The sequence below is a fragment of the Epinephelus moara genome, chromosome 24, assembly GCF_006386435.1.
Source record: "Epinephelus moara isolate mb chromosome 24, YSFRI_EMoa_1.0, whole genome shotgun sequence".
In the NCBI taxonomy this organism is placed as follows: Eukaryota; Metazoa; Chordata; class Actinopteri; order Perciformes; family Serranidae; genus Epinephelus; species Epinephelus moara.
In genome coordinates this window covers 43,631,274-43,655,899 of record NC_065529.1, presented here as the reverse complement: position 1 = coordinate 43,655,899, position 24,626 = coordinate 43,631,274, and the positions used below count along the sequence as shown (strand labels likewise).

The 24,626-nt window shown below is 38.4% G+C and overlaps 1 protein-coding gene across 4 annotated transcripts in view; it reads left to right on the top strand.

Annotated features, from left to right (window-relative positions):
* Window positions 1-24,626, top strand: part of arhgef3 (Rho guanine nucleotide exchange factor (GEF) 3) — a 45,945-nt gene that overhangs the window by 2,366 nt on the left and 18,953 nt on the right. Inside the window, exons 2-3 of one of the 4 annotated variants that reach the window (XM_050039090.1) lie at window positions 11,022-11,088; window positions 19,772-19,831. In XM_050039090.1, coding sequence (XP_049895047.1) covers window positions 11,022-11,088; window positions 19,772-19,831 — 127 coding nt within the window. Of the gene's footprint in view, window positions 1-11,021; window positions 11,089-13,684; window positions 14,200-19,768; window positions 19,832-24,626 lie in introns of those variants that run through there. The other 3 variants (XM_050039089.1, XM_050039092.1, XM_050039091.1) reach the window with 3 other exon arrangements.

The following is a 24,626-nucleotide window of genomic DNA, read 5'->3' as shown; positions in this document are numbered from 1 at the left end:
AATGGAACAATCTTCAAAAGGATCTCAAATTAAATATACTTATATTCATTGATCAATTTAAGAGCATCATAAAGAATGTGGTGACAGAGACATGTGCTTGTTTTCCTTGAGAGGCCACTATGTTTGAATAGTTGTTGTTTTATTGTGGATTTTTTAAAATTATATGTTGTATTTGTTGCAAATGTGTTTTGATCGGCTGCTACCTTGGCCAGGTCTCTCCTGTAAAAGAGATTCTCAGTCTCAGTGGGATTTCCTGGTTAATTCAAGGTTAAATAAATAAATGATAAAAATTTTAAAGTCAAATTCTGAGCATTATCAACGGTGTGCCAATATTATTGTGCATCCCCAGTAACTTTCATTCAGATTAATGATACAAATTAATTATGATGCATTATTGTAGATAATGATAAGACTTTATTGATTAACACATTATTGCATCATCAATTAAAATCCAGTAATATATATTCATTCTGAAATGGGCCATACTGCACAATGAGCACTTTTACTTTCAGGCTGAAACTTCGGTAAAGATTTGAATGCAGGACCTTTACATGTATTTTTACACTGTAACGTTGCTATTTTTGCTTAAGTAGAAGATCTGAGTAATTCTTCCACTGAAGTCAAGTTAGTGTAGAAATACCATTGTCTGAAGACAAGTTAAAGTCACAGTTCAAAATGTTAGAAAGTTAAAAAACAGTGTTACCAAAATTAACTAAAAGTATCAAAAGTAAAAGTACTTATTGTGCAGACTGGCTCTTTTCACAGTGTTACAGACATCTACACGGGATACTTGCCTTCAGGCTTTGTTTAGTGTAATGTAACTCACTCAGTTACATTCTCTGTGTATTCAAGCATGTGTCAAGTGACCCTCAAGTTTCTGGACACATTTCAACAACTACACAAAGCTGACTGTCACATGCCTCACTTCCAACTTTGACTTGGTTTGATTTATTTTTCACTCAATATCAGTATAATGTTCATTGTATATCTGTCCATATTTTCAGATTAATAGATATCTACTGCTGCATCTGAACAAAAAGATATAAAAAAAGATGAAACAATAATTATATTGCCAACATGTAACAATAAAAGCTCCCATTAGGCCTGGACAGTCCCTGAATGGGTAAGACTCATGAGATGTTGTATCACAATATAAATATTTACTACTGTAAATGTACTGTAACGTACTGTAAATCCAATAATTTGCTATAAACCTAACCTGCTCATCAGAACCAGAATCCATCACAATAGTAAGTAAAAGATTACAGAGTTGTTAAAGGAGCTGTGTGTGATATTCAGAACTTATCTGCGATTCAGAATCTGGGATGAGATTGTCTGCACACAGTTCTCAAAATGGAGGTGGCTGAGTCAGTTGCTAACAACAGCAACAGTGCTGACAGAGCTAATGGTGTCAATTACGCTTCTATGCTGCAGCCATCCTGTTATCGGCGTTAACTGCAGTATGGTCGTAAGCCAAAATATACTGTTTACTATCATTTATGTCACGTTTGAGAGGCAGGAACATCCAAATATTTTGTATTTTTGCGTTAAAAAAAGACTACAACTGTTATTTAATCATCAGAATTGTTGCATATTAATTTCATGTCAATCAACTTATTCATTAATTGACTAATTGTTGAAACTAGTGTTTTTTACCCACTTTTTAAAGCCACATTAAATAAATTGTTTTTGCCACTAGGGGGCATAAGGCCGCTTCAACAGTATGACCAAAACACGTACAGTATTATAACTTACTATCATTTATATCAAACTACTTTTACATCCAGCAGTTACGGAGCAGGTTTATCATTTGTTTAGAGTCGTGTTTGTGTCCAGCTGATGATTTTAAGTGTAATAGTCTCTCTCTTTTATCTCTGTTTTTGGTCTCTACCAACTCCTGAAAGAGATATCTGTTTCTTTAGCTGGTAAATTCTCCACTGTGTTCACCAGTTAGTCTCTAACTGTGTCTGTCTGCTCTAGAGTACAGTGGGTTTTTAAAGCTTGTTTAATGAAAACATCTGTAAATAATAAATGGTAAATGTGCCAGAAAACCAAACAAAACTGGAAGTTAGAAAAGGCTAAAAGCTCGACCAGGGACACAGATTCCTTTGATTTATTATTAATATAAAAATAGTAACAAGTGGTGTTTTTACTTTACAATAACCTTAATAAAGTCCCAACATTTAAAATAAAAGCTGAAGTAAAATGTCCGACGTGTGAACACTTCCATACAGTCATAATAACAGTTGAGGAGTCGTGTGTTGATCTTTACAGGAATGTGGTTCTGCTGCTGTTGGGGGACAATGAAGATGTTTGTTCTGCTGCTTTGTTAATCGTCATGTTTCTACCAGCAGTATGCTGCACTGCTGGTTCAGAAGGTGTGTGTGTGTGTGTGTGTGTGTGTGTGTGTGTGTGTGTGTGTGTGTGTGTGTGTCTCTGTGTGTGTGGTTATATACAGTTTTGATCGATTGAAATATCAGCAGCATTCCAGAGCGTTACAATATTTTCATTACAAGAAACTGAAGACAAAACTGTTTTTGGATTTTGCTTATGTGTTTGCACTTAAGCCTTTTTGGACGTTATTCAGTCTCAGATCATTAAAATTAATTCTGACAGACTTTGGGAAGAAAATAACATTAATACCCAGATTCAGTCCATTCTCCACAGTCTGAATGTGAAAGTTCTGTGTGTAGAAATAAACCCAGCAAGAATTGATAGCTTATGTCAAACCCCATGATTTATTACAGTGTAATAAAAACACAGAACAATGTAAAAGTGAGTTTTCGGCTGGGAAACTGAAAGAAGCTACCAAGATATATGCAGGGTGGTGGTCATGATCGGCTCTGTGCTGGCCAGTTTCTTTGTCTTTAGGGTCCACTGTTGGAGGATTTTAAGGTCTAGTGTGTAGGATTTAAGGGGGATATTTTGGCATAAATGGAATATAATACAATAAATATGTTTCTCTAGTGTATAATCACCTGAAAATAAGAATCATGTTTTTGTTACCTTAGAATGAGCCATTTATTTCTACTCGGGGAGCAGTCTATGGAGTCTGCCATGTTGCATTGCTTTGTTTCTACGGTAGCTAGAAACAGCTAACAGCTAACTAAATACTGGCTCTAGATAGTCATTTTCACATCAGCCACCTTAGTTAGCGGCCCTTCCGTGACGATAGCATCAGAAAAACACTGAGTTGTTTCTTTTTTAATGTGAAACTGCTTTATTCAGTGTTTTTACTGGTTTAGATAACGGATCTGTTTGATTTGGAGAGAAAGAGACCTCTGCAGATAATTTGGCCCCTGGTAAAAAACCTCCAGAATGTCTGGATCTTAACTTATCAGAGAGCACAAATTAATTTAATTCAGTTGTATTTATAAAGCCCAGTATCACAAATCACAATTGGCCTCAGAGAGCTTTACAGCATATGACATCCGTCTGTCCTTGGACCCTCACAGCGGATAAAGAAAAGCTCCCCAAAAAAACCCTTTATAATATAATAATAATCCTTATTTATAAAGCGCTTTTCAAGTTACAAAGTGTTTGTACTTTTAGGAGAACTGATAAAAAGACTTTGGTGTATAAAAACTGAGGAAATATAAGACAGTCTGAATGAATTCAAAACTATAGTAAAAATCAGGAAAGGCTCTAAGATAACAGTATGTTTTAAGAAGGGACTTAAAAGAGATCACCAACTCGGCCGACCTGATTTTCTCAGGCAGATTGTTCAAGAGCCTCAGGGCCCTGACAGCAAACGCTCTGTTCCCTTTAGTTTTCAGCCGGGCCTCTGGAACAGACAAGAACCTCTGCCTAAGGACCTTTAAAGTATAGATGTGTACGGCACTGAGAGGTAAGCCATATAGCTGGGAGAGAGACCATGAAGAGCCTTCAAAGGAATCAGTAAAAACTTAAAACCTATTCTAAAACATACTGGGAGCTAATGTAAAGAGGCTGAAACTGGAATGATGTGATCATAAGGGCTGCAACGATTAGTCGACTAATCGATGACTAATCAACTATTAAAATAATCTGTGACTATTTTAGTAGTCGACTAATCGGTTTGAGTCATTTTTCATAGAAAAGTACTATAAAAGTACCCCAAAATACTCTTACTGCAGCTTCTTACGTTCAGATATCGACAGCTTTACACACTCTCCCATGACAGTGAACTAAAACCCTTTGGCGTGAGTACAAAACAAGACATTAGATGACATAATTTTGGGGTTTGGGAGAGACAGACCGACATTTAACAACATTTTAACACATTTTTTGAGATACAGACATTAGATATTAGGAGGTGCTATGCTAATGGCCCGTCTGCGACATGCCAGTGTCAGACAAACACTGATTTGTAACATCAAACTGCTTTATTCAGTGTTTTTACCGGTTTTAATCACCTGGTGCGTTTGTTTTGGAGAGGAGGAGACCTCTGCGGACAATTAGGCTCCTGGTAAAAACCTCCTGAACAATGAATAAATTAACACTGAAGGAAATCTAATCAGGAGAAGTTCCAGCTGGTTGCAGTCTTCAATCCTTACCGCTAGACGCCATCAGATCTCCCTAAATCTTACACACTGTTCCTTAAATGTAGAGTTATGCAAGTATAATTGATTTCATTAATCAGAGGTTAGCTCGGCCTTTATACCATTTATGTTATTATTTCTTTTTGTTCTTGAATGTTTGCGTGTGTTCAGACAACATTTGAGAACATTCTGTCAAATGGGAAAAAAAAGCAAAAACATATTCAGTTTACAAAGATGTAAACAAAGGAAAGTATTTGGAACCAGAGAATAATGATAATTTCTGAAAACTGTTGATTTATTTTCTGACAATCGTGTAATTGATTATTCAACCACTCAATTTCAGACCTAATTGTTAATGTGAAATGATTTTAAACACTTAATGACACTTAGAAATATAAAATTATAATATAATGAGGAATAATCATGTAGCTTTTCATTTGGAAAATTTAACCTATTTCATTTTGTTGGAGCAGGTTCAGTTGTGAGCTGAGATTTGTAGCTCTGACCTGGGATCAGCAGGTCAGGGTCGTGTTTCCTCTGCTGTTTCCTGAACGATGTCACCACATCATGTTCAGCTTTTTCCTCAGCAGGAAATGTCGTCACCCCACCTGCCTGAAATATAAGACGATGCTCTGAAAGTCACATTATTTTTTACATCTGTTCAGCTATTCGTGTTTTATATCAGAATCTTAGAAAATTATAAACTAATAATCACAGAATAATTGAGCTTGACAGTTCACTCTTGACTTTGGGAACAGCGGTGCATAAAACATACTCTACCCACGGTCCAATTACTCACTTGTTCTGGAGCTTTTGATCAGACCAAAGACCAAAATCAACAATGTGCTAGCTCTTCTCTCCAAGTTCATTGGTTCCTCCTGAAGATGTAAATCTATAAACATTCACAAATGTATACTTTCATTTTTTAAAAAGTCTCAGTAGTTTCCTAAAACAGCTGGTCACTGTATTTTGTAGCAAATGTTACTCAAACAGGAGGAAGTAGAGCATTTGTTGGGGACTATTTTTAGCAGCGGATTAATCCACATATGGTGCTCTAGTGAGTGTTTGTCGCAGCAGGAGGGTGTATGTGGGACTGAGTCAAAATAATTACAGTGTATGTGTTTGTGGTGATGAAGGATCATGTCACACAGTGCAGCAGTGCAGCTCAGATGCGTTTTTAGTCGTTTTTTGGACAACAATGGAGCTCTGAGGCACAGAGAAAAAAAGATACATATCAGGTTTTGATACACACGCAATACTTGTTAGTAGGTCGGTTTTGGTCGCGTATAAAACTTTTACTAAAGTTCAGCTCTTCATAAAAGCTTGAGTCTGAGAACTGAATGTTTGCTGAGAGATTAAAAACAGATGGGGGGTAAAAGATTCAGCAAGAGAGAAGAGAGACTACGAGAGAGAAGCAGGAGCCTGCAGCCAAACACACCTCTGATCTGGATTATAACAGTGTGTGCGTGTGTGCGTGCGTGTGCCCGTGCCTGTGTGGGTGCGTGTGTGTGTGTGGGTGTGTGTGTGCATCCAGGGTGGGATGATTTGTGCTATTGGAAAAGGCACTGCAACTCCCAGGAATGAATGAGTCACGCACTTAAACACACTCATATTTAAACACTTGTAATGTACACACACACACACACACACACACACACACACACACACAGGAACACAGGAACACACACACACAGGAACAGACTATAAAAGCTTTGATCAGATACAAATGTTGAACAAGTTTCTGTTTGGTTTCAGGCTTGTTGATAAAGTAGCGCTGACGTTCTGTTAGCATGTGTTAGCATCTGTAATGCCTTATATGGTGGACTCACATTACCTTACAATGCAGCACATTGAACTCTGTTGAGGTTGTTAGCTGTGTGTGTGTGTGTGTGTGTGTTTCCTGTAGGTAAGGTGACCGAGGGCAGGAAACAGAACAGGACTGTGGTGCACCAGCAATTCATAAATCCTTCACTAAGTCCTTTCTAAGTTCTTCTTGACTACTTGCTAGTTTCAGACCAGTGATTTACTAAATCAGGGTGCATCAGTAACACTTAGATTTCCCCTCCACTCAAAAATAAGCTTTCCTTATGCTTTTGTCCCCTAAAACGTCTGACCTTAATTTGTGTCTGTGCCAAGCTTGTCACCAGAGATGTGTTTTCACATTCTTCTATAGAAGGGGGCGTGTCTGTGTGTTTCCCTAAACTAAATGTACGCTGGACAATCTAGATTAGGTGTGTCACTAATACAAAAGCCAAATGCTGTCTAATATGGGAAACACCAGGCTGTTGTCATGCACTATTTGTACGTTTCCCTATGAAAAGCGATGCACCTAATTCGTACATATCCAGTGTAATCATGTGCTGGTAATTTGTGTTTAACCCTCATGTTTGGGAAAGCTGCGATCACGTTAACAATGGGCTGAGGTTGGGGTGGTGGATGGGTCACAAAACACAAGACTCTCGGTCCGTCGTCACCATTTTTCTTTCCCCAAACCTAACCACAGTAACTTAACTTGCATAAACGTAGCCTTCGTAACTATATGTCAAGTATGTAATGCCATTTCTGGGGCGCTAATTTGTTCATACAAACCGCATTGTATGAGGATACGTTTAGAAACACATAACGACGGGGAAGCAGACTTTGACGCACCATCGGCACTACCTGAGTTTGCATTGCTGTGTCTAGCTCAGCGAGTAGAGTGTCTGCCCCATGTAGGCTGAGTCCTTTGCAGTGGCCTGGGTTCAATTTTTAGACTGTGGCCCTTTGCTTCGTGTCACTCTCTAGCTGCACTGTATTAAAGGCAATGAAAGCCCAAAAAAATCTTTAAATATAGGAACATGCTGTGTCTGCCCCTGTCAGTTACAAGCTAACAAACAAGAACAAATAAAAGATGCTAACCACACTTGCCATTTTGATACATCTGCTAGGAGCAAATTTTGGTGCACAACCAAGCAGCAGCCTGCAGGGCTGAAAAATGAAGCCAAGGCTGAAGTGCCAAAAACTGCAGTTCCTTGAATGGCCTGTTGAGGCTGGCTACAGAAGCGAGGAAATCCCCAAAGATCCCCCATGCTAAAATGCCCAACTTTATTCTAGAAATAAACAAATTTACAGCCTGGTACAAAAATCAGTTTTGGTCTCTATAGCTAATTTAAACATTCATAACAACTGTACAGGGTGTGAATCTTTTTATAACTCACCCATTTACATTTTATTAAGGCTTAAAGTTATGCATATTTAAGGGCGAGGCCGCCTCAGTGACTGAGGCGTTGCTACAGTCTGTGAGTCAGATCCACTCCTCGTCCAAATATGATCACATCTGGTTCTAAAACACCAAGATTGCGACAACCGAAATGGCAAACTCCAGGTTTCAGAATGGGAGTCCACAACCCAATGGGTGACGTCCTGGTAGTTATGTCCATTGTTTTTCCACTCTGTGCACAACAGACTCCTCATCTGAGTCTAGGTCTCACTGAGGCACAAATATATTTGGCTGAATCTCTCCAGTGTTTCCTCTGTTGCTAACACAAGCCATGTTGATCCGCACTGCTGTGTCACCCGGCAGCCGAGCAGCAGCAGTCAACCATAGCCTGACCTTTCTCTGCACCTCATTTTAGTGCTGTGCCAGCCCTGTGTTGGAGAGAGTGGAAGCAAAACCTACTGCAAGCAGCGGTGGTGGGCAGGGCAGAGGCCAGATCCAGAATTTCTCATTGACAGAGAGAGAAGATCTGCTATTATTGAATTAACTAGTGTTTTTATTTACTTTAAAACATGCCTGGAGGAGGACTTTAGTGAATGTCCCAGATAGGGTTGCAATGGCATGAGATTTTCATGGTACAATAAACTTTTAGATATTTTAACTATTATCAGTAACAATGCTACAGTTTACAGTTCCACAGTGTAATATTAAAGACTTAGGTACTGTGTAAATCTGTTGCCAGGAAACACCTGTAGCACTGTCCAGTCAAATTCAAGTTATTTATTGTCATATGCACGACAACTAGAAGCAGTCACTGGCAATAACATTTTAGATCATTTAGATCTAGAGCTCCCTCCAACAATGAAAATAAAATAATGCAAGTAAAGATTAAGAATCTGAAACAGAAAATGCAGAGTTAAAATATAGCAATAAAATATTAGATATTAAATACAACAATATTTATGTGTGGTAGTCAAATGCTATAAACTATGTAATCAGGAAGATACTGTAGCATCATGAGCTGCAATATAACCTTCAAAACTACCATTTAGGAGGCCAAGTGATGTATTAAACTGAACTGCCAGTCCTTTGTAAATGTGGGCATGACTTTGCTTTATTTATATTTGTATCCATGTAGAAATCTGTGAGTGGGAAATATCTGAATAAGCTAACGGAGTGTTTGTGGTCATTAAATCTACATTATTAGCATAACGTTTGAGGTGTATTATGTTCATGTTTTCTCAGTTTACATCATTATTAGCAAGCATTTTTAAAGCATATTGTCAGAAAGATGCCATGTAAATATTAATTAATGGTGTTTCAAGACTGCTCTGTCTGAATCATGTGTTCACTCTGTCTCACACAGACAGACGAGGGTGTGTGTGATGATGTAATGTGTTTGGGTTGAGCAAGACTCGCAACCTCAGTTTATTTATTTTTTTTATCTTGGTTTGTATTTCCTCTTTCTCAGTGTTGTCCAATGAAACCAACTCAGACATAAATAAACTGTCAGTGTAATACGTCAAGTCTCTCCAGACCTTTTAGTTTGTCTACAGTTTACATGTTGTGACTAACTGATACCACCAGGGGGCGCTGTGGTTAAACTGTAAAACACTGACTACAATGTATAAGTGATAGGGTTGCTTGTTCTCTGCTGGTTTCAAAAGAGTCAAACCTCCTTGTGTTGGATTTATACACATTAGAGACTCAGTTTGGTTCTGTTGAAGTCTGTCTTGATAGAATACTCCCATGCCTTTATGTACAGTGAAAGAATTATTAATTGCTGCACTCATTTCTGTCCACGTGGAATCAAACAGAGTTAACACTATGTTAAGATGTGTGTGTAGTCTTAGAGCTGCAAATAGTGATTATTTTGATTATTGACCAATCTGCTTTGTTCCTAGTTTAATTGATCAATTGTTTGGTCTTTGAAATTAAAAAAAAAAAGTATTATAAATACCCAAATCTTGAAAATGTAGTTAGTTAACGCTCACATAAGTACGGTGCCCCTAAAGTCCCAGAAGTTGATATTTTTTCATCTTGTTAATGATCTTGTTTCAAGATAAGAAGATAAGACAAGATAATAGAAAATAATAACTTGTGTGCACAAAAAAAAGAATATTACCTTTTGGGACTTAGATACTATACATGTTTTTTTTTTATTATTATTATTTGTTTTGTTTAATTAAAGATTATATTTTGAATACCCAAATCCCAAATATATTTTGTTAACTTTCATACAAGTATGGTGCCCCTCAAGTCCCAAAAGGTGATTTTATTTTATTTCTTAACCAAGTGCACACTAGTTGATTATTTTGTTCCTACAAGATGGTAACCTGTGCACACAAAACAAAAAATATCAGCTTTCTGGACCTATACAAACTATAAAATTTAGAAAAAAATAAAAATGTATTTTAAATACCCAGATCCACAATATATTTAGTTAACTGTCATATCAGTACGGTGCCACTTAAGTCCCAAATGGTGATGTTATTTTTATTCTGTGCGCATAAGTTAATTATGTTGTTCCTATAACTACCTATAACTTGTCCACAGAACATAAAAACAAATCTCCTTTCAGGACTTTAGGGACTCTGTAGTACAAAGAAAAACCACAAAAATGGACAGCTGAGAAGCTACTTTTCTTATATTAAGTGTTAATCTATTATCAAAACAGTTTTCAATTAATTTTCTGTCAGTCAACTAATTGATGGATCAAGTACTTGTTGCAGCTCTTAAAACTTTATATCAATGTATGTATCACATGATAAAACTGTAGTACATATACCAGCTTGCCCACACACATAAAAACACATGTGCAAACAAATTACCCAAATTAAATGAAGTTATAAAACAGCCAATTAGCTTTTTAAAATGAAACAGATTTAATCTGATTTCGACATAACCAGGTTTCATTCCAAAATAAGTTTTCATTTGTCTTTGATCACAATAAAATGTGTGTCATTACTCTCAATTTGAAGTTGACAATATTAGAAACTATGTAGGAGGATCTTTATATTTTTCTTTATATTCTTTTGAAATGAAATAAATATTACTCCTTTGTTTATGCAGCGCACACAGAGGTATTCTGTATTTGGATTTCTCAGTCTTTCCTTATTAGCATCTTATCAAAATAAAGTTCCTATGTTTGTTATTTTAGCAGCAATCTGATAAAATGTCTTTATGTTGTGAGTCCATTAAAGTTTGGTTGAAGTTTAGAGTGAAGGCTGACAAATTAATCATCTTTCCTTCTGTCCCCCCTTTCCTGTCTCCTTTTCCTTCCCCTCCTTGTTTCCTTCCTTCAGGTCGAAGCTGCAGAAGAAAACTTCCTCCTTCTCTCTCCTCTCTCCTGACAGCTGGTCCCTCAGAGGGGTGAGAACAAATCTGACTCACATTGTTCACTGAACCTTGACAACTGTACACTTCATTAAGACATAATACACAACAAGGTGACTCCATTACAGATAATAAAGGACGAGATTAAAGTGAAGAACCTTAATTCAAAACCTGGCACAACAACAAGTCCTTTATCACAATGTATCCCGTGGAGAACATGATTGTACAATTTCTTTTGGAGTTTCATCCAATAGTTATGATGAATTGATCTCTATATGTATATATAGATATTTCTAGATATTTCTGGACCAAAGTGGTGCATCAGCCAACCAACATTGTCATCCTTAAGGCCTTTACACACCAGCAGCTTTTTTAGTGCCATAAATTTTCATGTCATTGTATTTTTCAAACTGTTGTTTTTGTCATGAGTACTTTTACACAGAACACAAATATCATGCAACATAATTTGGTTGGTTGTTTTTTTTTCCTTTGAGCTTTCACACTACGAATTAAGGCATCAACCAGTCTGGTTGGCGTATACTTATGAGTTTACAATTCAAACCAAGACAGCAAACTTAATTACTACTTTCAGACAAAGGCAGCAGACCACATCCACTCCTTTCGTTCTTGCCTTTCAAAATAAAAGTCTGAGACATATACGCTGCCCAGTTGTTCAGCAGAGGGAACACAAAGTCACTCAGAGCATTTCACTCAAAGAAAACTCAATAAAACAGCATACAGTGGCGAGGTTATATAACAACTGCGTCAGACAGACTGTCAGACGCTGCTTTGGGTCAATAGGATCCCTGTGGTTGTCACAACTTGCATCACAGCCAGAGAATGTGTTTGATTGATTTGATTGCACTTTATTGTCAGAAAAAGATCTGAAATTTGACTCCAAATCTTCTGTGTGATGGCAAAAGCTGATAATCTTCAAATAACGTGTGAGAGGTGTCCGACATGATATTACCAGCCAGACACAACATTCTTTCGGTACACACAGTTCGGAAATTTCACTCAAACACTTGACCCACAATCTTTGAGCAGTTAAGCGGTCGAGCCAGATTAGCTTTGAGATGCACAGAGAGAAAACTGTACCATGCACTGATTACATACTGCATAACACTGTGTATTATAGATTAGAAAAACAATAACAGGATCTGTTTGTTTACTCCAAATGACCTCAGTCTCTTGAGAACATAAAGTCTTTGTTGTACCTCACCACAAGTGTGATGTATATGTGCACTCCAGGACAAAGTAGGTCGACATAGATGCCCAGATATTTATAGGGGGGGACTTGTTTAATCTGTGTGTTATGGACAGTTACTGGTGGAGGATACAAGTTCCCTGGAAGACCAGAAGTTACCTCCTGTGTCTTCTTTGGACTAATAATGAATTAATTCCTCTCACAGCACTCCACTAGTCTGTTCGTTCAATACTGATGAATACTGGGATCATCTTTAGTGCCCAACAAAGACAACAGTGTCGTAGCAGGTGCTGCACTGGACCGTTGCGGTGAAGAGGGAGCTTAGCTGGAAGGCAAAGCTTTCAATTTACTGGTCCATATATGTCCCAACCCTCACCTATGGTCATGAGCTCTGGGTAGTGACCTAAAGAATGAGATAGGCCGAAATGAGTTTCCTCCATGGGGTGTCTGGGCTCAGCCTTAGAGATAGGGTGAGGAGCTTGGACATCTGGAAGGAGCTCTGAGTAGAGCCGCTGCTCCTTCACACCGAAAGGGGTCAGTTGAGGTGGTTCGGGCATCTGTTTAGGATCCCCCTGGGTGCCTGGAGGTGTTTCAGGCATGTCCCACTGGTATGAGGCCCCGGGGGAGACCCATAACAGGTTGGAGGGATTATCTCATCTGGCCTGGGAACGCCTCAGGTCCCCCAGGAGGAGCTGGGAAGCATTGCTGGGGAGAGGGACGTCTGGGGTGCTTTGCTTGGCCTGCTGCCCCCGTGACCTGGCCCCAGATAAGCGGATGACAATGGATGGATGGACAATCGGCTGAGAGACTGAGGAGTAGAGGAGAGCTCACACAAGGGATGGGGTGGAGTGAGAAACAATGGAAGTTGAATATGCCTGATTAACTTTAACTTTCTGTACTTTATTTGTAAGAAATGGATAGTACCACTGAATCAGGTGAGGGTTAACCTCTAGTTGAATCGTCTTTGCATAAAAACCTGCAGCTGTCGCAAATTCACATTGCTGTCGATATGAATAATTTTGACAAGAAGTATTTGTAGACATTAATTTCAATTTTGTGTTTTCATCACGTCCTCTGATGTGTCAAGGCCTTTAGGGCTGATAGAGGAGCTAAAACCATTAACAAACTAAGAGGAGACACTGGTTTTAAAACATGTTTCTTTATCTAATCAGGTTATGTAGCATTTCATACCTGCAGCAATAAAGTAAACTTATCACTTTTTATAAGATGTTTTTTTCTTTGCATGATTTTTATAAAGCAGAGTTAGAGTTCTTTGTGTGCGTGTCTCTGCTGCTGGTGTCTCCGTGTCTCCTGTACCTCCTAATTATAGACGGCCTGTTTCCCCCGACGGCCGTCACTTCCTGTTTGTCCAATGGGAACTGAGAGGACACACACACACATTGTGAAGGGTTCCTGTTCCTGAGGGTCTGTAGATCCACTCAGAGAGGTAGTGAAGCTGAGGAGGTTCAGATTGTCACTGAGGAGGTGAAGGAGGACAAGAGAAGGACAGACGTAGGTAGAAAACAGGAGAAGGAGCGAGAGAAGAGCTTTTGAAAGTCCGACCGAGGAAGAGAATAAGGCGGAGAAGGAGAAGTGTCTCTTGGACAGAGGGACAAACTGGAGGAGGAAGAGAAAAAGAAGTGTGAAGTTCAGAAAAGGACAGAAGAAGACAGGGGGAAAGAAGTGAATTAAAATGTGACTGTGAAGGAGGCGATTTAAAGGAGGAGAGAGGCAAAAAAGAGAAACGGGGAAAAAAGCGACAGCTGATGTGACTTTGGGGTGAAAGCAAAGTGACCTGGAGGAAGAGGAGGAGGAAAAGAAGAGAGAAGAGGAAGAGGAGCAGCAGATGACTGTTTGCAGAGAGAGTTAATTAAAACTTGAACTGTTTGAGGAGCAGATCTAATCTGATGATGGGCTGCTGTCTGTTTGTTTACTATCGGGTGAGTCAACGCGTCGGTGTCAGTGAGTTTATCCCAGAATGCCTTTGAACAATTGCCAGAAAAGGATTGATGAGGGTTTACTTACATGTGACACGTCGATCACATATGCATATGCGTCTTTTTTTCCTTATGATGTGTTTGTTGCTTTGTGTTTTATTTGCATGAAGTTTCTTCCTTTGTTGAAACATTCTCATCATCATCACACACAGTTTAAACAGTTTAAGGTGCAGTGATATTCTTGCTAACACACCACTCTGTGTTTTTGGGGCGAACACGTTCTTGGCAACGTGACACACGCCACAGCCATGCTTTATGCAACGCCTGCATCCATCCATGTTTAAGTCTGTGTGTCTGCACCAGTGGTGGAAGAAGTTTTCAGATCCTTTATGAAGTAAAACTACTAATACTAAACTGTAAAAACACTACACTACTAGTCATAGCCCTGCAATAGTAGGAAAGTAGGTCTATGTAAGTATTATCAGCCAGATTTACTTCAAGTATCAAAGTAAAAGTACTCAGTGTGCAGTAAAATGTTTCCTGTCAATGCTTACTATTATATCTGATGTTTTGGGATTAATGTAACTACTGCATTGTGTTGCATTTTACAGCTGCAGATGTTTAAGGTTGTGCTGATCTATGCTGAACTCTTTGGGCAGTTTAATCTACAGCATTGCACCATATTCTATAAGACCATTATATGTTTAGCAGAAATATGAAGTTGCATCAAATGGAAATACTCAAGCTAGTATTACAGTACAAGTACCTTGAATCTGTACTTGAGTAAATGTACTTAGTTACTTCCCACCACTGGTCTACACATGATTCATACTGTAATTATGTGCAAGTTCTTTTTTGACACTGAACATCTTGATGTACACGTTGTGCAGAGAGCATGATGTAATAATTATATCACTCACAATCAAAACCACAGTGTGCAGGTCTCCCTTCATATTACTGCCATTTTTAATAATCATAATAATAATAATAATAATCATAATCACATTTCAAGCTTTTGCACAAAGTGCTTTCCAGATTAAAAGATTTAGAGAATAAAAAACTAAAATTGAACATGAGAGCATGAGAGCTAGATACATGAACAGATGGAGGTGTTGGTGCAAAAATACATTTTCATATATAAACAAGTCAAATGTGGATAAGAGAAAGAAGCTCATATAAGCAGGTAAAATTTGAATAAAATCGATAACCATATATAAACAAATAAGGCAAATAAATGAGATGATCTCATAGAGAGCAGGTAGAGTGTCAATAAAAGAACAAAGTCTTGAATTTAAAGCAGATAAAAGCACAAAATATAAGTGAGTGCATATAAAATACTAAAATAAGCACACTATAAAATGTAACGAAAATAAAGTGAAAGTATAACACCATTAAAAAAAATCTTGTAGAAGTCAGTTTTAAAGAGGTGCTTAAAAGCTTTGGTGGAGTCTGCCGATCTCACACTGAGGAGAAGGCTGTTTTAAAGGTGAGGGGTCGTCACTGAAAAACACACGGTCAACCTTGGTTTTCAGTGTGGAACTGCTAAAAGGTTTTGATCAGCTGGCCTTAGGGGCCTTGCTGTGGTGTAAGGGGTTAACAGTTGTTTAATATAATCTGGAGCCAGACCATGGATGGCCCTGTAGGTGATTGATACAGTTTTAACAAAGTAATGGGCAACCAGTGCAGTGATGCCAAAATTGGAGTTATGTGATCATGCTACTGTCATACTATTGAATAAAAGATACTGTTGAGGTAAAGAAACAGATTGCAGTGCAGGTAAATGTAGCATCGTGACATTGTCCCTTTATCCCCAGTGTGCAGAGGTGGTGGGAATGTGACATGATCTTTTTATCGATAACACTCTCCTCCCCTAACTAAAGGTCATTAAAGCTACATTAGAAGTAACAGATTCTGGATTTAAGTGCTGCTTAGTTCCGCAGTTGGTCACAGTTCATGAGCCGTGATTAACAGCTGCGTTAGAGATTGCTCAGCTCTGATTGGTTGTTTTCTTTCAGCTGTGGTAATGCCATTGGAGGCACTTCATCTGCCTCATGTACTTTTGTCAAGATGTAGTGACAGTTTCAGCAAATATGGCAACAAGTTAGTTTTTATAAAAGTTACTAACTACAACCCCAGGTGTCCCGTTGTCATGACACATTTTGGGAGCATTAAAGCAAAAGTTACACTCTCTGAGCATTACAAGTCACAGCCAAGAAATAGATTGGCACTTAAACCCTGTCATAAAATGGCAAATTGTTGTTTTTACAGATTAAATAGATGGGTTATACCATGTTAATTTGTGAGATTAAAAGGTGCTAGGAGGTGAATGTTGTTACCGTAGCTTCATATTTAGCACACATACATGACACTGGTATCAAGTTTCTCATTTAACTCTCTGCAAGAAAGCAAATAAGCAAAATGTCAAATGATTTGGAAATAATTCACTTACTTAAAAGCTGATGTTTGTATGAAAAATGACACAGTGGTAGATGGAACGCATGCCATTGGTAATTTTTGCTGTAATATTAAGTTATAGTTGATTGAGTCTGGTTTCAGTCAGTTCACAGGTAGCTTTGATATTTAAGGACTGACCTTATAAGGACTGGTTGACCAGACTCCTCCCCCCACCTTGGTTTCTATAGCGACAGTGAGTTAAAGGTAAATTCTGCCAGGTTATATAACATCCGGCCAACAACAAAGTCTCAATACAATACTGAACAAACAGCAGACTTCCTGCTATTGTTACACTCCGCTGCACTGATCCCAACATCCTCCTCTCCTCAACTCCTCGTCTCCTCTCCTCTCGTGTTCTTGCCTAATCTCTCTGAACCTTTCCTTTCTTCCTTTGTTGTTTTTCTCTCCTATCCTCCCTTCCTCCTTCTCTCCTCTTCTACTCTTTCTATTACTCTGCTTCCCCCTATTCTCCCTTCTCCTGTCCTCTTATCTCCTCCCTTTGTCCACTTGTCTCCTTTTGCCTCCCCTCCTCTCCTTTCTTTTCATTATCTCCTTTCCTCTCCTCCTCTCTCTTTATTTCCTCTCTCCTTGTCTCCTCATCTTGGTTAAAGGTAAAGATTGTCTCCTCCTCCCTCTCTCCTTTTTATCTTCACCTATCCTCCCTCTTCTCCTCTCCTCCCATTTCCTCCCCTAATCTCTCTGAACCTCCCCTTTCTTCCCTTTTTCTTTCCTCTCCTATATTCTCTTCCTCCTTCTCTCCGCTTATCCTTTTGTTGACTCCTCTCCTTCCCCCCTCTCTCCCTTTATCTGCTCTCATCACTTTCTTATGTCTGCTCCTTGTCTCCTTTTCCCTCCTTTCTGTCGTTGTCTTGTTTCGTCGCCTCCTCTCCTCTCATTGCCTTTCTTCTTGTCTTCTCATCTCGGTTGATTCATTCTCTCCTCCTTCATCTCCTCTTTTTATCTCCTCCTATCGTCCCTCATCTCCTCTGCTCTTATATCCTCCCCTAATGCCTCTGACCCTTCCCTTTTCTCCCTGCCTCCTTCTCTCCTCTTCACCCCTTGTCTGCTCCTTTTCTTACCTCTCTCATCTCTCTTTGTCTCCTTTTCCCTTATCTCCCTTCCTCTCATTGTCTCCTTTCTTCTCCTCATCTCCTTTTATTTCCTCTCTGCTTGTCTCCTTGTCTTGGTTAGAGATAATGATTGTCTCGTCCTCCTTCTGCTCTTTTTATATCCACCTCTCCTCCCTCTTCTCCTTTCCTCTCCTCCCACGCCCTCCCCTAATCTCGCTGAACCTCCCCTTCCCTTTCTTCCTTTGTTCTTTTCCTCCTGTATTCTCTTCCTCTTTCTCACGTCTTCGCCTCTTGCTCATTCCTCTTCTTCCTCCTCATCTCCCTTCTTCTTCCCTGTCATCCCATCCCTATGTCCTCTCCTCTCCTCTCCTCTCCTCTCCTCTCCTCTCCTCTACTCTACTCTACTCTACTCCTCCTCTCCTCCTCATCTCACTCGTACAGCTGTTTGCACCCAGTGACCTGTCTCATGAGGTGTTTGTGTGTTTTCTTCCTGTTTTTTGTCGCCATGGCAACATTCAGGAAGTGTCTGGTTCATGCTCACGTACAGCTGCACACTTGACAATGAAATTTACTGAGAAATAAAACTGAAAAGCAACATGATGCAAAGTAAATGTCTTCACCATATCGTCATCGGTATCATCATCATCATCATCATCGTCACAGCTTGCCAGTTTACTGAGGGTTTTGTTTTTAGATTTCATGATATTTATTGACATATTTCAGCACCAGTAAAGAGAGTTCTGTGAATCAAACTTGAAGAGCTTGTACAAATAAACCTCACAGTAAAAGTAAGAGAAGTTTAAGATAAGAAAATTTTTGGGCCTTCTCGCATTTGCACCTGCCTGTAGCTGCTAAGTCAGCAGCAGTTGTAGCATGGCTAGGTGGGTTAGCCTCTCCCTCTGCAGTCTTGCCAGTGGTTTCTGAGGTGGACGTTGTTTCAGAGTCTCTTGCTTGAAAAGTTACGATACGATCCACTGCTGCTAACAAAAATGTCCGTACACTTGGAATGATAATGCAGCCACCTGGTCAACATGTTTCAACATAACTGTTAGCTAACTAGTTCACCTTACGGTCATGGATAACTGCCGCACAGTGATTTAGCACTCGAGATTGCACAAGGATTCATGGGTAACAGTTAGCTTATCATTAATGTTTTGTATTTAAAATAGGGTTTTTCAGAATAGGCTGACTTAATTTCATATAATAATAATAATAATAATAATAATTAATAATGGATGCATTTTATTTATAGGCACCTTTCAAAGCACTCAAGGACACCTTATAAGACACAGTTAAAAAAACAAACAACTGCAATGGATCCATCGATCATGAAAGCAAACAATTCTGTAATATATAATAAAAGTTAATAAAATGACTAGACAAAAATCATAATTATAAATATAAGGTATAAAATCACCATGTTTAAATTCATAATGTATGTTTATTTCTTAATGGATTCACGATAATGTGTGTTTTCAAATATATTTTAATGTTTGGGAGAAAAAAAAAAGTGAAACTTATTTAATTTTGTGACCACTCAGATTTATCTTGCAACCCAGAGGAAGACAGTAAATAAGTACCTTTACTCAAGTTCTCAGGTTCTGGTGATTTATTTGAATAAATTATATTATTATAATTATTATTATTATATTACTCCACTACATTTATCTGATGGCTGCAGTTACTAACTATGAGATACAATCATAAAATATTGCTGTTGTTGGGCAAAAATCTTTTTTTTTTTTTTTTTGCCCTATCTGCCTTATCATATTTCTCTAAAACACTAAACATGATTTTTTATTTAAACCAGAATGTAAAACAGTAATTGCTTTTACTTTGGATACTTGAGTATGTTTTACTGCTGGTGAGCTAAAAGCTGCACAGAGCTGCAGGTTTGGTGTGTGAAGTTTTCTCATTTTCAACTAAATCTTCACATTATATTGGAGTCAGTGTGAAACGGAAACATAATTTAACAGACGGATGAATCAGAGCATGATTCTACTGATGTCCATCTATCATAATGATTGCTGTGTTGTTGTGTGTTGCAGAAGAAGAGGAAGCAGGCCAGCAGAGATGCAGATTCTCTCAGTCTCTGCAGTCTGGACATCAACGTAAGTTCAGCTCCTCTAAACAAACTTCTGTTGTAGCTCAGAGCTGCTCTAAAGTGGTGACATGTATCAGAGATGCTTTGGTGTCCTCAAGAGCTGTTGACCTTTACTTAAATGAGGTGGAATCCTTCCTGATTGTGTGGTGACAGCACGTCCACACTTTAAATTTGTTGCAGTTGTGTGTATGTGCTGTCTGTCATGATCACTGCAGCTGAGGAAGTGATGCTGCTCTGTCACTTTATGTCCAGTACATTTTTGTATAGAGCTTTAATGAGTAAACCAACTTTTTCAAGTTAATCAATTACATAAATGTGCTATCATTTAAACATACTGTGAAGTGTTTGAACTTTTTTCAACCAGGGGGTCATATTCTGCTACAGACCAGCAGGGGCAGATTAATGAACCTGGGGTATTTGACACTCTATTGTTTCTCCACTGTTACGCCCTGCAGCTCAGTGAGTCACACACAGTCAGCTGGAGGTCATAAAAAGTTTCTAGAGAGCTGCTCAATTTAAACAAGAATTAATCTCTCAAGACAGAAAGAAAACAAAAAGGTTTTTTTTTTGTTTTATTTTTGTTTTTTTTACCGATGGATTTCCAGACTGAACAAGAATAGATATTCATTCATTACTTACTAATCACTGAAAACCTACACCATATACACTCAGTGCCCACTTTATTAGATACGCTTGTACAGTGTAATATGTAAAGTTTACATTAACGATGTCTATATTATTATTGTTATTATTATTATTACATGCTTATATATTTTTTTCTGTTCCACGGGTTGGAATTGAAGCCAGGCCCATAATATGTGTTCTTTAACAGCAGTTATTTGCCTTTATATTGCCTTTTGATTGTGACTTAAAGCTGCTCTGTGGTAGCCTGCTGAGACCATCCTGATGACATGAGCTCAACATTCTGTTTCGCTCTCTGTATCAGTCTGGACTTGGTGCTGCCTTTGAGGTCTGACGAATATGTTTAAGGCAATTTCTTTCTCATAAAACATTTGCAATGACGATTATTTGAAACATTTGAAACCTGCATTGTTGAGTTTACCACACCAATCTGTTTATAGAGATGACCACCTCCATCAGTGAGACAGCGTAAAACCATTGGCAGGAATATGTATTTATGAAGGACACTAATGTAATTTAATTCATTATTACAGTTAAGTATATTTTAGAGTTGGTCTTTGGAGCAGCTGTGGCTCAGGAGGTAGTGCAGGTCATCCACTAATCCAGTCTGCATATCGGAGTATCATTTGGCAAGACCCTGAACCCTAAATTGCTCCTGATGGCTGCACCATCGGTGTGTGACCGCGTGTGAATGGTTACTGAGTAGTAGGTGGTGCCATGTATATGGCTTATTTTAATCATTACTTTTGAGCGAGGGAGAGAAAGTAAAATCAGATGTGAATATTTCATACTGAGGCGCAGGGTGTAGTTTGTTGTATTGTTTGTTTATTTATCTAATTATATATAGGCGTAAGTCTTTATAATTGTGATTTATTAAGCCCTGTGATATTCTGGTGACCTGTCCAGGGTGTACCCCGTGTAAGACAATGGGCTAATAAGCCGTTAAATTCATTGTAGATAACTGTGAATTCTGATGTTGTACTTTGTTATGTCCACCTGTGACTATGGATTATTGTATATCAAACCCCCGGGGGCCCACAACCCTCATGTTGGGCCCCTCCCTCGTGCAGGTGTCTGTATTTTTAGCCCTCTGCCAGTGAACCATTCCCTCCCTGGAGTTTCCCTCCCTGCTCTGTCTAACACAGGATGTCCACCCTGTTCAATATAAACTTCAGTTTAACTCAAACACAGCATCAGTATTATTCTGTTACACACCAGCAGGGGATTAATGAACCTGGAATAATTGACACTCTATTGTTTCTCTATGTTACACCCTGCAGCTCAGTGAGTAACTCACAGTCGACTGGGGGTCATAATAAGGTTCTTAATAATGGATTAATGAATTAATTATGGAATTTGGTACTCATTCTTGAGAAAGTTATTTTACTTAAATTAGTTTTGTTCTAAATTCATTTTAGTTGATTATTTGGAAGTGTAGACTACCAATTAGAAATAAAGAAATTAAGATCACAGTCAGTGAATTTATAGTTTGTGTATTATCAGACCTTTTGTAGGAAAACATGAGACCTGTAAAACAAAGAGTGACCAGATCAAACAGTCCACATGACAGTGGAATTTACTGCTAAAAAGAGTTGTGTCGCATTTACTGTGGAGGTTTCTGTTTGGCACCAGAGTGGTTATAGATGTTTCACTAGTTAATTAATATCTACTGAGGCCCTCAGGCTCACATGGTAGATGAACAATTATCGATGTGGTTTAGTAAACCGAGGGGGTTAGTGAACTGAGAGGGTTTTTGTGGCATCTTTACCTTTTAACAATCAGGCCTTCAGAATAAGAACAGGATGTTTTATTTAGTCAGTGCACATGCATCAGTGCCAACAATAGCCGTTGTCTGTTCATCCCATTCTCTTGAACGTGATATCTCAAGAACACCTTTACGTCATTTCTTTAAATTTGACATAAACCTCCACGCGGACTCAGTGATGACCTGATTATTATTTAGTGGTCAAAGGTCACCGTAACCTTGCCATAACTCATGAATTCATACACTAATTTTGACAAAATTCCACACAAATGTCTGATAGGATAAAAAGATGCAGTGAAGACCTTTTCTATCCACAAAGGTCAAAGGTCAGTTCCACTGTGACATCATAATATTCTGCATAAATCACTTTCCTGGCCATTATTGAGTGTCATATCTCAGGAACAGAAGGGGAGACATTTGGTCAGACACTGAACTGGTGACACTAATCTTAGGTGTCCACTTTAAACTGTGCTGATTGTATAGATCATCTGTGCTGACAGGGGGGAAGATGAGTGTGAAGCGTCCATGTTTTCACAGACATAGATGTAAACTGTGGGTGCATTCCAAATCACATACTTTTTTTTGTACTTTTAGTAGGTACTGCAGCTCCCTTAAAAAGTGCGTACAGTTGCATGCAGTATGCGCACAATCAGAACCGACTACTGTCTCATGACATGACGCCCTTAACTTTGACCCTCTTGCTTTTATATCCGTTACATTGTTTGGAGATAAACAAACACCACTTACCAACCCGGAGAGCTCTGCTGTTGTTACTTTGCACTGTGTGAAGCTTAAAGTTATAACTGCTCAGATTGTAGATTGTAACATATTATTTTTTGCGACAGTGAAATTACATCTGCAGTTCTCTGTCATTGTTATTTTTATAGTTATGTCCTTTTGTTGTTTATGATATTTGTGATTATTTTGTTCACTTAAACAATCGACATTCCTTTTATTACTATACGACTGGTCATCAGTTACTTGAATGCGCTGTCATCCATCATTGCGACTTCTGACAGCTGTCAACCAGCTGTCATTTGATGATTCAATCAGCTGATGTGACATATCGTCCACTGCGCAGAGGATTGTGAGTCAGAATAGCCAGAAAAGCATGCTGGCTTGCATACTGCAAAATCAGACTGGATGTAGTAGAACATCCTGGTATTTTTGGCATACTGCATTACTATGTATTGGGACATACTAAATATTTTTCTGGCATAAAAGTATTGGAATGTACAGTCTGACTGCAACTTGACTGGTTCGTGGAGGCATACGACCCTGAGGCGGTAATTCTAGTTTAAGTAATCTGATTTTGGTATTTTAAGGAAGCGTATTTCCACCTCTTAAATCATTAAGGGTTTTTTGCTCATAATAATGAGGTATTTTAATTATGTGATGCTGAGTCAAAATTCTGACTTATCTATAACAAGCTATTCATAATTAGGAGATATCATAATTGTGACAAAATAATAACATGAAAAAATGTTTTACAAGTTGCTTTACAGGAAGTTGTGTATCGTTAGTGAGAGATACAGTATTTTCTATTTTGGTTGGTGAGATTTGAGGTCAGTGCCACAATTAAGATGAAGTCACTTAATTGTTTTCTACTCCTCTAACTGTCTCTGCAGTTCAAGGTCTTTGCTGTCCTCCTCTCGTTTTCATAATCTCATCCAAATGTTGTATGTGTTTATTTCCTCAGTTTCTTTCATTTTTCTGCTAAATTTGCAGAATAAACCAGAAAGACAATATGCAAGATGGATGTTCCTGTTTTAGTGCAGTCACATGAAATAATTTGTTGTGTGTGTTTTTAATGCAGAATTTCAAAATTGACTTTAATCCTTGTCTGCCTGAAACACCCTAAAATGCTCTTTGGAGCATCTTGTCTTGTTCCAGTTTAGGCAATTTAGAGAAAATTCATGTATTTTTCAAACTCAGTAAAATGCAGTTTACCAAACTAGTATATTATATATTTATATATATTATCAGTGTATTCTATTTATTGTTTCCTTAAATATTATCTTAGGCAAAGGGCATTTGTGTACGACGGAGTATTAGGGCCACATTGAAGAAAAAAACATCGGAGATTTCGAGAATAAAGTCTAAATATTACGAGAAAAAAACTCGTAATATTTCGAGAATAAAGTCATAACTGAGAAAAAGTAATAATATTACAGAGGAAATAACGGGATGTGACTTAAATGGGGTGAAAATATCGTTAGTGAAACAGAAACAAGCGTTAGTTAGGGGACAAGAGTCAAGAGTCACAAAGACTCATGTTAAAAGTTACTTAGGCTACAACCGGTGTATTTACTGTAGGCTATGTGTCCGGGGTCCTTCGCCTGTGGAACGAGTAACGTGACCACTAACTTGTCCCCAAACGAACGCATGTTTCTGT